Below are 12,944 nucleotides of genomic sequence, written 5' to 3' on the forward strand. Positions count from 1 at the left end.
TCCATACTTTGCAGTGATTGATTAGAAGTGACTGGGCTGATGAAATACATGATAAATGTCCTTAATTTAATTGTCTGATTTGACATAAATGGAAGGGACAAAAGAAGGATGCTCTGTTATGTCATTTTGGGCCACACACTTTTTTAGAAACTACGTTGTTTCCTCATTTCACATCTGGTTGTTGAATTCAGTATGGGCTTTAAAACAGTTATGTTACTTCATACGTTTGGTAGTTTTTGTTTTTTATGTCCCAATTTTTATTAATTTCCTTTGATTTAATGTAATTTTAAGCAATATCTAAACAATGCAGGCAAATCCGTATTATCTGTTTGTGCCTCCTCCATAAAGTGTCCAATTCAAAGCTGTCTTGAAGCCAACAGAAGCTGTTGTTCCTGCCATATTCCTCCTCTAACGGAACCATTCTCTCCTTCTCCATTCACCTGGCCCTACTCTGTCCATCCATCCGCTTGTGCGCCTGCATGCAGATTTGGAGATGGAGAATGTAAAGCAGGACAGTGCATGGATGGCCGATCCATTAAACCACTACAGGCTGAGCTCAGGTAGACCCGTGTGTCCATCTCTGTGTGCCATAACCACCCCTAAGCGTAACCCCTACTAACGCACCGTCCGTTCACTTCACTTTATATAATACCAATACAGTAATGTGCTAATGGCCCAGAGTCTTTGTTTAATTCATTGTTCTTAGTTGTTAGTGTACTCTATGATAGCATGTGTTTTAGGCCAGGGGTTCCCAACTTCAGACACATTCTCATCCACATCAGTGACCTAGGAGCCATTAGGGTTTTCTGCCTTGCTCATGGATTGAACTATAGATTTTGTTTTTCAGTTTATGGGCTCAGGGATTAAATCTAGCAACCATACCGGTCAGATGTTCTAACCAGTAGGATACCTACTTTCCTGTTCTGGGGACCACTAAATCACTGAAAAAAACTATTGACAATTACCGTCCGCATACCGGCTAATTTTCTTAACTTAATTGTCTGTTCCAAAAACAATGATAGTGGGAAGTAGTAATGATATTAATATTATAAGAAATATTTCTTTTGTAAAATACCTTTTTCTTTCACTAATCACATTTAGATAAATTGTTGAGAAATAACAATCTTATATATTGAACACTGTGTTTCCCTGTGATCAGTGGACCTCTAGAGCTTTTGACTGATTTGTTGGTCCCCAAAATGGATGAAGTTTATTTCTGTAACAAACTCACTTGCACTGGATTTGAATAATGGATCACTAGACGTTTACAGTGAATGTTTTGCTGTGTTATTTACAGTTCATATTTCAGGTTTCTCTGGATTCTTTTGAAGAGTGAGCTTTGAACTATTCTCTGTATAGGCAAATCATTGGACAAACGATTATCATGCTGCTCTTTTCATTAGACCTTTTGTCCCTATCTGTTCCTTATGGAACGCTAAAGGGGTCAGAATCCATGTGTTCAGAACGCGATTGTTTAGCGCTGTTAAGCAAACGCCCGTGCCTGTTAAATAAGCGTGTCCGCCTGTTAGCAATGCCTGCTAGATAAACGCTTACAGGTGTTAGATAAATGTTTGTCTGATTTAATATGCAAAATGTACAACCGTAGCATGCTCCACCTTTTATTATGTAAATATAGTACTTACTCTTTACTATTCATGACTAGCTAAGTTGCTAGTCTTCCTCTGAGAAAAAAACTACACAATTTAAAATTGTATTGCCTAACACACTGTGTGGACTCTGAAAGAAAGGTTTTCACCCCAAAGCAGTCAACATTTCTCAACTTGTTTCGTGTCTTTTAAATAAAAATGTTAACGCTAAGGTAAGAAAAAAAGTATACAGTAAATGTCAAATGTCATTTGAAAAAAAACAATGAGGGTGTCTGCCGTACATGCCTTGCTGGGCATCACTTGACAAGATACCCAGTGTCAAGGGAATTTAACTGTGTGACTATATTTTGGGGACTTATTTCATGCAAAGGATAAGAAACCAAATACGAAATATACCTAAGATGACAGCAGTCCAAATATCAAAAGTAGAATTTATTGAATATTACAAGGAATTTGAGGCACCACAGTTCTCTTCCGCTGCGGATCTCCTGAAACCAAATTAGTTCAAAGTTCTAGGTTAACCCATAGGCAAGATTAAGAAATTCTGAAACAACGTGCTTATTATTTTGGTCATTTTATTTTTATTGATGCAAATGTCGGATTTTATTGTTTTATGTCTTTAGCTGTACTTGACTTTTATTTATGTAAAACACTTTGAGCTGCATTCCCTGTATGATAGTTGCTATATAGAAAAAGGTTATTATCATTATTAATGTATATGATTTCATACCAATACACTTGGTGTCCAGATATTATATATAAAAAAGCACAATCTATAAATTAACTTTATAGACACCATTTTCTTTTATCACAGCTTTTGAAACATAAAGCCAAAATTAAAACATTACTGTTTCAATAATTACAGGGGGGACAGGGTAGACCAAAAGCTGGTAAGATGGATCAAGTTTGATCTTCATTACTTTAAGTGTATTGAAAACAAATGTTTGTTAAAAAAAATACATACACTTTAAATATTATATTGCAATGTTCAAACCCTACATCCCTACACATGCTCTTTGTTCGGCCTTGTTTGGGCTCCTGGCCGTCCCACATCTTTGGGAAGCCACCTCCTGATCCACGCAGTCAAGACTCTTTTCTGTCCTGGTTCCTCAATGGTGGAACGAGCTTCCACTGGAGGCTAAAATGGCAGAGTCCCTACCCATTTTCAGGAAACATCTGAAAACCTTCCTCTTCAATTAGTACTTATATTAGACGACATCCACCATCTCTGTTGTGTTAAAAAGCTTTGTTATGCCGATTTGTATGATCTTTATTCCAGCACAACTTTTGCCCATTCCCTGTCCAAATATTGAATGCTCTTACTACTGATTTGTCATTGTTTCACCTAGGTTCTCTTAAATCTATGCACCTATTGTAAGTCGCTCTGGATAGGAGCATCTGCTAAATGACCAAAATGTAATGCAAAATGTTAACGTACATTGTGGTATGCATCTGCTTCTAAGAAAGGTCCCCTCGCAGATCAATGAAGTTCTATTCTATTCTAAATGTGACCATTAAAACTCATAACATCAAACACCCACCCCAACTAACACCCCCAAGTTATGGGATGTAAAGTGAAAGATAAAACATACTTTAAGGTCTTGTTCAACTTGTGGGCATTCTAACATTGCTGACATGATAGCTTTTACTGTCTGGAAAGGTGTTATAACAATGTAACATTTGATATCTGGTGGCATGACAAACCTGGTTGATGCATGCAGCATCTATGCAGAGGACCAAGTGGTGTAGGCATTGCCAGTGAATGAGTGACAGCTGTCTGAAGACACATCTAATTCTGTCACTTCTATCATGTTTTTGGGACTGTGATAATTGTAGTCAATGGGGCTAGTATGAGGGGGCTTTTAGTTCTAGATCCCCTATCTTTTGCAGAAATAACATTAAATCAAAAAATCTGTATAATAGGTCTTTAACCGTTTAAACAGTATTTAAGGTAAGGTTTATTATATTTTATTGATCACATTTCCATTCAGTGTATTTAATTTATTATGTATTAATCAAAATAACCTAATAAGGTAGGCTACCTGATAAACGTTATGCTGTTATCTTTACTTTTCAGTCATGAATAGTAAAGAGTGACTATATTTACATAATAAAAGGTGGAGCATATTAAATCAGACAAACGTTTATCTAGCACCTGTAAGCGTTTATCAAGCAGGCGTTGGTAACAGGTGTAGGCGTTAGAATAACAGGCGCAAATGTACGCGTTAAACCTGATTAAAGGCTGATTTATGCTTCAATGTCAAACGCGTCTGCGTAGGATCTGCGGACAGCACAGAGAACCGCACAGCCTGGCGCACCAGCTCAAAAATGTAAAAGTGCGTAGCTACGTGTACATGAAACGCAGAGCCGCACAAACGATGATTGGTTGGATGGCGGAGGGAGGGTTTTACAGAGAGTATGGAATTCCGACCAAATTTGAATTCCTGTATCAACAAAGACGAAACAACAATGGAGTCTGGAGGCATGGCTCAAATCGATTAACTTTTGATAGTATAGGAGAAATTCTGTGCGAAGAGCCAGCAACTTGCCAGAAAAGGTGGAAGCTGATGAGGGACAAATCTGTAAGAATAAAGAAGTATTTGAAGAGTTAATGTGGAGATGCAGGAGGGAAAAAAGCACATCCGTTTTATATAATACTTTCTTAAAGCACAGTGAAACCTACTCCAATTTTGTCGAGGACACAAGGTAAGTTCAGTTTATTAATTGGCAAATTCATTGTTGATTAGTTCTACAACAAAGTTGGCTAATTGGCCAGTACAGATTAAAGATTCGTATTAGCAATACAGGAAACAAAAACGAAATTTAGTTGACGTTTTTCTCAGTACAACTGAGTTATCCCTATGGACCTGGAGTAAACGTTTGTTTTAGTTTAACAAGCGTGGCTAACAGGCGTATGCGCTCATTTAACAGGCACAGGCGTTTGCTTAGCCACAAGGCGCTAGACAATTCGCGTTCTGAACGAATGAATTCTGATCCCTTTGGCGTTCCATAGTTCCTAGCCAGCTGTAGCTATCTATTGTGTTTGGTTTCACTTGAAAGACTTTCAGCTGTGGCAAGGGTCTAGACTGGCTTGATTTATTCAAGACCTGCTTTAAAGTAAGGGCTATAAAATGATCCTTTGGTTCATTAGGCTTTGTCCTGCAGCAGTTAGAACCCCAGTCTTCTCCATGGTGACTGAAATGGCTACATTCCTAACAGGGGAACCCTGACTTGTTTAAATACACACACTTTTCCTGCTGCATGGAGATGGCTTTTGTCCTTTTAGATGGAAACTTGGTTGATATGATCTCAGAGTGAACAGAATGACAGAAATGATTTGCACCTGGCTGCATCTCTATATTTAGACACCTTTGAGTGACTGTGGGTTTTCATTTTTCAGAAATTTGTCTTACAATGTAACTAGACCTAGAGCCTTTTGTGTCACTTTCTCAAAGTCTGAGAGACACTCACATCATCCAAACACACTACAGTCCCAGCAACAGTGTGGTCAGCTTTGTCCAGATGTTCTGACCCCACTACTCTTTCCATCCCTACTTCCTTCCCCGATTGGAGCTGACTTCCTGTCTGGGGACCAATATTGTGAGTTTGGCAGCTGCTAGGAGTGCAAACGAGCCAAGACAGCTGATGTGTCTGTGAGAGAAAATGAGAGATGGAAAGGAGAGGGTGTGTGAAGACTGAGTAAGATTGCGCCTGCTTTTCCTCATGGGGATTTGGTTGATTTGCTGACACACATGCCTCAGGCTGTGAAACTATGTGAGGCACAGAGACCTTGTGTAGTTTGGGCTTGAGGGATGACGGCAACAGAGTCTCTTTATCGCCGGACAAGGGTGTTCAGGCACCTACAATAACCCGTGGGTCCTGTTTTTGGCCTACCCACAACTTGTGCGTAGTCGCCTAAGAGAATACAATGGGAATGGTTTGTTTCGTTTAGGCTACTGAATATATTATAGACAAATACAGCGTGGACTGTTTGATTATTTCACAACGCAAATTGCTTGACAGATTTTGTTTGACAGATTTCTTTGGTGCAGGGGATACGAATCTGTGAGTACGAATTTGAGCTTTTCAGGATCTGCAACTTGATAGTAAATAGGGGATGTCCATTTTGGCCTCGACAACTCCATCTGTTCTAAATGAGATGGGTGTGTTCTGGAATGTGTATGCCAGGTAGAGAGAAAATAGACTATAACTATATTATTTTCAGATTTTTTTAATTTAGAGAATCAATGTGGATTACATCCTTTTGATTAGACACAGTGGTCTGGTGGTGTGCAGAGAAGTGGGTATTATTCCACAACATTACTCCATGATTAAGGCTTCTGGTATTAAGTATGTGTTGTTCACATTAGTCAAACTTGTTGACCTGGAAATAGCAACAAAAAAATCATCCTTTAATTCAAATGTGCAGATATCTATCAGTGCTGTTAGGGTTAGTATTGTTTCTGTAGCATAGGCTGTGTTGAGAATCATACCAATAAGGAAAGGTGATAGTTTGAATCCCTGAGCTGACAAAACATTTTTCTGTCCTTGCAGGGCGGTTTTACCTAAATTCTCCCAATGGCTATAGGGTCTAGACAAATCCTGGTTGGACCTTGCTAACTGACTAGGGTCCCATTTCTGTTCCCGTTCGCATTAAATGGAGTAGGTAAAACAAACGGCCACTGGATTGTTGAAAATAATTGATACAGCATGATACAGCCCCTATCAACCAGAAGTGTTACTTTGTTTCAAAGTAGCCCAGACATATCTGAGCATAGAAGTTATCGGCACTTCCTTATATCCGCTCTCCCGTTCTATTGGTTTTTAAAATAACTTTGATTGTATAGCGACCAGGGCATTATCGTAATGAGGGTTTTGCGTCTTCAGTTCTCTCTTTCTAACAGATATTTCCGTATATGTCCATGAAACCGCTCCATGCTGTGCACATTACCAGTTAATTGTATTTCGGAAAGTCCGCGCATATCCCTGTCTCAGTGCGACCAGCTGCGCATTAATGTGAATCGTTTATCCTAATTGTTTAGTAAACATTCTGATATGAAGCTTATTAATTCATACGGTGTACAGCTCCACTGAACTATTTCGATACCTGTCAGTGGTGATTAAAAAGCGAGTATATGTGCACTGCCTCCTGGAAACAAGAAGCCTATTCGCAATGTCTAATGAAAAGTAGGTATACGGCGTGTACCCCACACGACTCCACTAATTGAATAAAATGCACATTTGATTCACTTGTCGGAGTGGGGTTTTTGTGGGTTTCTGTTCAATTTCGATTTTGTTAAACTCTAGTAGTTACGGTCATCGAAGCTGAGAGACAGGTACACAGTGAATGGCAATTTATATCATTTTTATATTCCGTAGGCTATATAAATGTTTCAGATGATTGACATAGTACTCTCTTTTACAGCGTCATATATGCCACGATGGCGATTGACATATTTATATAGCTGTTTTTTTTCCATCTCGAAAAGAACGGATTTACCCGATTTGAAACGGAGTATCAGTATGCTACATCGATTTGTATAGCGTTTCCATGCGAGACGTTGTGACAGACTGTGACTGGTGGATTGTAAACTGACACGGGAAGGGGCTGGCCATTAACTGAAAGGGGGGAAAGGAAAGAATGTTGTGAAGAAAGTTTGTTTGCGGGTGGACTGAACACGCTAGACTCGTTGAGTGAGAAGAAATATTAGAAATCTTTCTGAAAAGGCTCTTCACTTTCCGGGGAAGCATATGCTTTGTTAGTTACATTTTGGTTGTCCTTTGGTCATATTAAACACAGTATGAGGATTTGCTGTTAACGGACGAGCGTCTGTATGAAAATGCCTACACTTTACCTTGGATTCTTTATTTAAAGTCGCTTCATAAAGACAGAATCTCACCGATACGCAGGTAAGAATAGTCCAATATTAGGTTATGGGATGTAAGGTATTCAATGTACCTTTATATCTTTGATTTGAGGACATTTCCAAAAAAATCAGTTAATTTGGCATTAATCAAAGGTTTCTTATATTGATTCAGAATTATTTTTTTTCAACCAATGAAAGCTTGAGTTATGGGTCACATTCTTGGAATTTGACCGTTTTTCCCCTATCATCTAAGCTGGATTCATAAGACGTTATTGTTTTATAATGTAACAGTCATGGCGCACTGGTTCTACAGTCTGGGAGAAAAACCGGGTGGTTAGGTCTTGTTTGTTTTACGCTACTTTTTCCGAGACGTATCGAATAACCAACTCCGTAATGTGTTGTAATAGAGGAATTGGTTGTAAATGTATATGGTAAATATATAACCATTAAGGGCTGTATCCAGGGATTCTGCGTTGTGTCGTGCCTAAGAACAGCACTTAGCAGTGGTGTATAAGACATATACCACACCTCTCTTGCCTTATTGCTTAGGTTGAAGAAATTCTAATGAATCCCAACATTCCTAGCAGTAAAATTATGATATACTTCTAAATGACTTTGGTGGGGTACCAGCCTCTGCTTAACATTTTCACAGGTTATACATATTGCCCGACAAGGCTTTAGTTTCCTTGCCTAAGTAGCGTACATTGTGAGGGCCTGTAAATATTCAACAGTAGGCAGACAGACTCCATCAGAATTTCCTTATGCTCACAAAAACAGTTTAATTATGTTTACCCTTTTTTTATCGCATTAGAGTTGTGGCAGTCATTCTATAACAACGTTTTACATTGATTCATAGCTTGTCACGTTGATCCTTTAGAGTTCCATTGGGCTTTTTAATTTGAATGTCTTCAACTTCTTGGTTTAGGTTTAGGCAAATGTCTTCAATGTGGACTAGCTGAAAACGAGGTGTCAGAGACCGATCCACCAAGTCAAATATTGTTAAATTTATTCATTTTTGCCAGATTGCTTAAGCTGAGCCGGCCAAGAAGAGCAAATGTTTGACTGACTGACTGACTACCCATTGTTAAATTGCTTTTGAGATGCGTTCTTCCACCCACTAGACCGGGTATCCGATCTGGCCAGGGACAAGAAAGATTAGCTGAGGATAAGCTGGCTATAAGCATCGGTTGCTAGTGCTACAAACAGTAAACCAAGCAAACAAGCCAAAAGGAAAATAGAGCCTCATTGGCTGAAGTTTAACTGTCCGCTGAGGCAGGAAATTCACCACAAATGCTGTCCTGTATACAAGTATTTGTAAGGCAGAGTTTAAGTCTGCTAGTATGGAATGGAGTTGGGGTTTTTGCATCTCAAAATGAACGTGTTAAATTAGACTATTTGAATGAGTCTATTGACCAATCGGGACTTGAATATGAACTGTCTTGAATACATTCTTTACCTGTACATTCTATTTTACTCACAGGGACAACACTAATATTCATATAGCTTATGTCACAGTCACTAGTGGCTGGGAAAACCCTGCAGCCACCACAAGGTGGGTGGGCCTCTACACCCCAAAAAAAAAAAAACATTGAATAACTCTGCTTTTTCAGATTCCTTGTGTTTTGACCGCCAGGTAAAGGAAGCCCAAAGATTCCATCCTTAGACAAGCTAGAGATGTCCACAGACGAAACACTGCCGCCGCCAGTAGCTAGCAGCAACACATCTTCACCAGCAAACAGCCTTCCCAACACGACATCAGTGTTAATTTTGTCAACAAAATTAGTGGCGAAAATAATCATTTCATAAATACCTATTTTTCAGTGGCATTTGACGAAACGATTACTGACTAAATAGAAACAGGAAAATGAAACAAAAAAATATTGATATTTTTCATTGGCCTTATTTAATATGGTGATATGTTTAGGATACTGAAGGTTAATGAGGCAACTGATTGGTCTAAAATGTGACAAAACATAAGGGCATTTTGTTGACTATAATGGCTCACTGCTTTTGTCATTTTCACAATAACTTGACACAAATCATTACTCAAATGATATAGGTGTGACTAACTGAAATATCTTTTTGTCAAAATGACTAAAACTAGACTAAATAAAACAACACTGCCTTTCTTCTATGGTGATTATGGATATAAAACGATGTATCCCCAACATCAATATAAAAAATCACTTCACTAATGCAAAAGCTATTGATGTTCGCTTGTTAGCATTGGGACAACAGGGTTAGCAGGCTAGCTTGTTTGTTAAACAATGTTATTGAAGCGATCTTTTGATATACTATGCTGCTATTAAATGAAGTTCTGCTTTATCATGGTGTTGTAGGACGAAGTGCATTCGTATATTGAGTGCACTGTCCATGTTGTAGGTCACCAATACTTTTTGTTCTATTATGCGTACTTGGCAAGTGGGATTCAGGGCACTGCCAACGTCACCGCCTTGGTAAAATTGCACTCACAGCCAAGGCTCCATTGAAAAAGAATGAGCCGCCCTTGTCCACCACTTGCTTTCTGAAACCACCTGTAGCAGTAAAACAAGCCTGAAGTAATATTGCCTGTAAATACAATTTAAGTAAATGAATAGCTGCTCTTCAACCCCATCCCTGGCTAACCACATTCACTTCTCCCCACAGCCAGGCTGAACGAGGCTTGCCTAGTGTTTCTTTTTTGTTGTAAGACTATTTGCATAGTTGTTCTGTGACACCACACACTTGTGGTTGACGTCATCCCTCTTTACTTAGCCAGAATACTTACACCAATGGGTTATTCAGTTTGGAACAATCAGCCTTTCTGGCCCATACTGCAGCTCTCTCATACAAACAGAGGTCAGTGTCTCTCAGGACCACATTTAATGGGCAGATGCATATCTGCTGTTTGCAGTGGACACAAAATGGCTCCCACAAACAAAACTCTTTTTGGGTCTGCTCTTGCATCTAATTGGGTAGGGCCCAAAAGTATGTGGACACCCGTACTAATTATTGAGTTTAGGTGTTTCAGCCACACCCATTGCTCATGGGTGCATAAAATCCAGCACATAGCCATGAAATCTAAAATCCAGCACAGTCATTGGATGCCACCTTTGCCACAAGTCAGTTTATGAAATTTATGTTTGGTCAAGTTTGGTGGAGGAGGGATAATGGTCTGGGACTGTTTCAGGCTTTGGGCTTATTTCCAGTGGAAGGTAATCTTAATGCTACAGTATACAAAGATGTTGTAGACAGTTGGGTTCTCATTGTTTCCTCTACTTTTCTTTCCAGCAGTGAGATGTATTTTCTTTACTTTATTTGACAATACTTTCTTAATGACATTCCCTAATAATAATGTCCTCCCCCTCAAATAACCACTATCAAAAACTGTTGATGAATTGTCTCCCAGACTCCTAATGAAAGCACTAGCTACTAGCAAATAAGGCAATATGAATTCCTTATACAGTATTACTGTGTGTTTTATTGGGGGTTAAAGTGGGGGTAAAAACATAGTTACAGTGTGGGAAAAAATTATTTGATCCCCTGCTGATTTTGTACGTTTGCCCACTGACAAAGAAATGATCAGTCTATATTTCTAATGGTAGGTTTATTTAAACAGTCAGAGACAGAATAAAAAAAAAAATGAGTGAAATAAGTATTTTAACCCTCTGCAAAACATGACTTAGTACTTGGTGGCAAAACCCTTGTTGGCAATCACAGAGGTCAGATGTTTCTTGTATTTGGCCACCAGGTTTGCACATATCCCAGTAGGGATTTTTTCCCCATTCTTCTTTGCAGATTTTCTCCAAGTCATTAAGGTTTCGAAGCTGACGTTTGGCAACTCGAACCTTCAGCTCCCTCCGCATATTTTCTGTGGGATTAAGGTCTAGAGACTGGCTAGGCCACTCCAGAACCTTAATGGGCTTCTTCTTGAGCCACTCCTTTGTTACTTTGGCTGGAATACCCATCTATGACCCATTTTCAATGGTCTCATCTGACCACAACTCTTGGCAAAGTTCATTGGCAAATTTCAGACAGGCCTGTACATGTGCTTCTTCAGCAGGGGGACCTTGCGAGCACTGCAGGATTTCAGTCCTTCACGGCGTAGTATGTTACCAATTGTTCCCTTGGGGACTATGGTCCCAGCTGCCTTGAGATCATTGACAAGATCCTCTCGCAGTTCTGGGCTGATTCTTCACCGTTCTCATGATCATTGCAACTCCACGAGGTGAGATCTTGCATGGAGCCCCAGAGCGAGGGAGATTAACAGTTATTTTGTGTTTCTTCCATTTGCGAAATAGAGCACCAAATGTTGTCACCTTCTCACCAAGCTGCTTGGCGATGGTCCTGTAGCGCATTCCAGCCTTGTGTAGGTCTACAATCTGGTCCCTGACATCCTTGGACAGCTCTTTGGTCTTGGCCATGGTGAAGATTTTGGAATCTGATTGATTGCTTCTGTGGACAGGTGTTTTTTATACAGGTAACAAACTGCGATTAGGAGCACTCCCTTTAAGAGTGTGCTCCTAATCTCTGCTCGTTACCTGTATAAAAGACACCTGGGAGCCAGAAATCTTTCTGATTGAGAGGGAATCGAGTACCTAAATAAAATGTAAATCAATGTATAACATTTGTGACATGCGTTTTTCTAGATTTTGTTGTTGTTATTCTGTGACTGAATTTGATAGATTTATAACACAATTCCTGTCCAAAGCTTATGAGCACTAGCAAATTAACAACAATATCGTCAAAATATGCTTTTTGTAGTATTTGATATGTTCTCTACATTTATTTACTTAAGCCCTGACCATTTCTCAATGTGCTCCACCTTGTAATATTCTTCAACTTTTTGTAATTTTGTTTTGTTTATAGTTTTCCCATTTTGTTTCATATATATTATTCCTCTGATCGAGTTGTGACAGTGAGCTGGCTAACGATGGCTACCTGCCTTATATCAATGTGACAGCCACTTACCGACAGTTCCACACAGACATGCGTATGCAGAGACACAGCCAGTTATGTTTCTCTGACCTTGCTTGCTTGATACTCCGAAAGTTTTGTGCAGGATGTCGTTGTTCTGCTCTGATACTCTTGTGAAATTATAATGTGCGCAATGGTAAACAGTGCTCAGCTTGGTAAAATTGTATTTCATAATACATTTCTGTAGTGGCACATTACAATTTAGCAGTGGGGTTGCGTGGCTCTGTTTACAATAAGAGGGAAACACTGGGTGGTCCAACTTTGTGGCAACATTGTGGGAAAGGCTCTTTCCTGTTCCAGCATGACTGCCTGCGTGCACAAAGTGGGGTCCATAAAGACATGGTTTGATGAGGTTGGTGTGGAGGGCCCTGACCTCATCCCCACTGAACACCTTTGGGATGAATTGGAATGTCGATTGTGAAACAGGGCTTCTCGTCCAAAATCTGTGCCTGACCTCACAAATGCTCTTTTAGCTTAATTGGCAAATATTCCCATAGAGACACTCCAAAACCCT

General features: G+C 39.5%; 1 protein-coding gene across 6 annotated transcripts in view; it reads left to right on the forward strand.

Annotated features, from left to right (window-relative positions):
* Positions 1 to 12,944, forward strand: part of arhgap32b (Rho GTPase activating protein 32b) — a 168,336-nt gene that overhangs the window by 133,024 nt on the left and 22,368 nt on the right. For 4 of the 6 annotated variants that reach the window (XM_013134594.4, XM_020048382.3, XM_020048381.3 and 1 more), the window contains one exon: positions 486 to 560. The exons of 1 other annotated variant lie outside the window; for it this stretch is intronic. In XM_013134594.4, coding sequence (XP_012990048.2) covers positions 486 to 560 — 75 coding nt within the window. Of the gene's footprint in view, positions 1 to 485; positions 561 to 7,233; positions 7,518 to 12,944 lie in introns of those variants that run through there. One more of the 6 variants, XM_010893989.4, reaches the window with a different exon arrangement.

Source organism: Esox lucius, chromosome 7 (assembly GCF_011004845.1).
Source record: "Esox lucius isolate fEsoLuc1 chromosome 7, fEsoLuc1.pri, whole genome shotgun sequence".
NCBI classification, from domain to species: domain Eukaryota; kingdom Metazoa; phylum Chordata; class Actinopteri; order Esociformes; family Esocidae; genus Esox; species Esox lucius.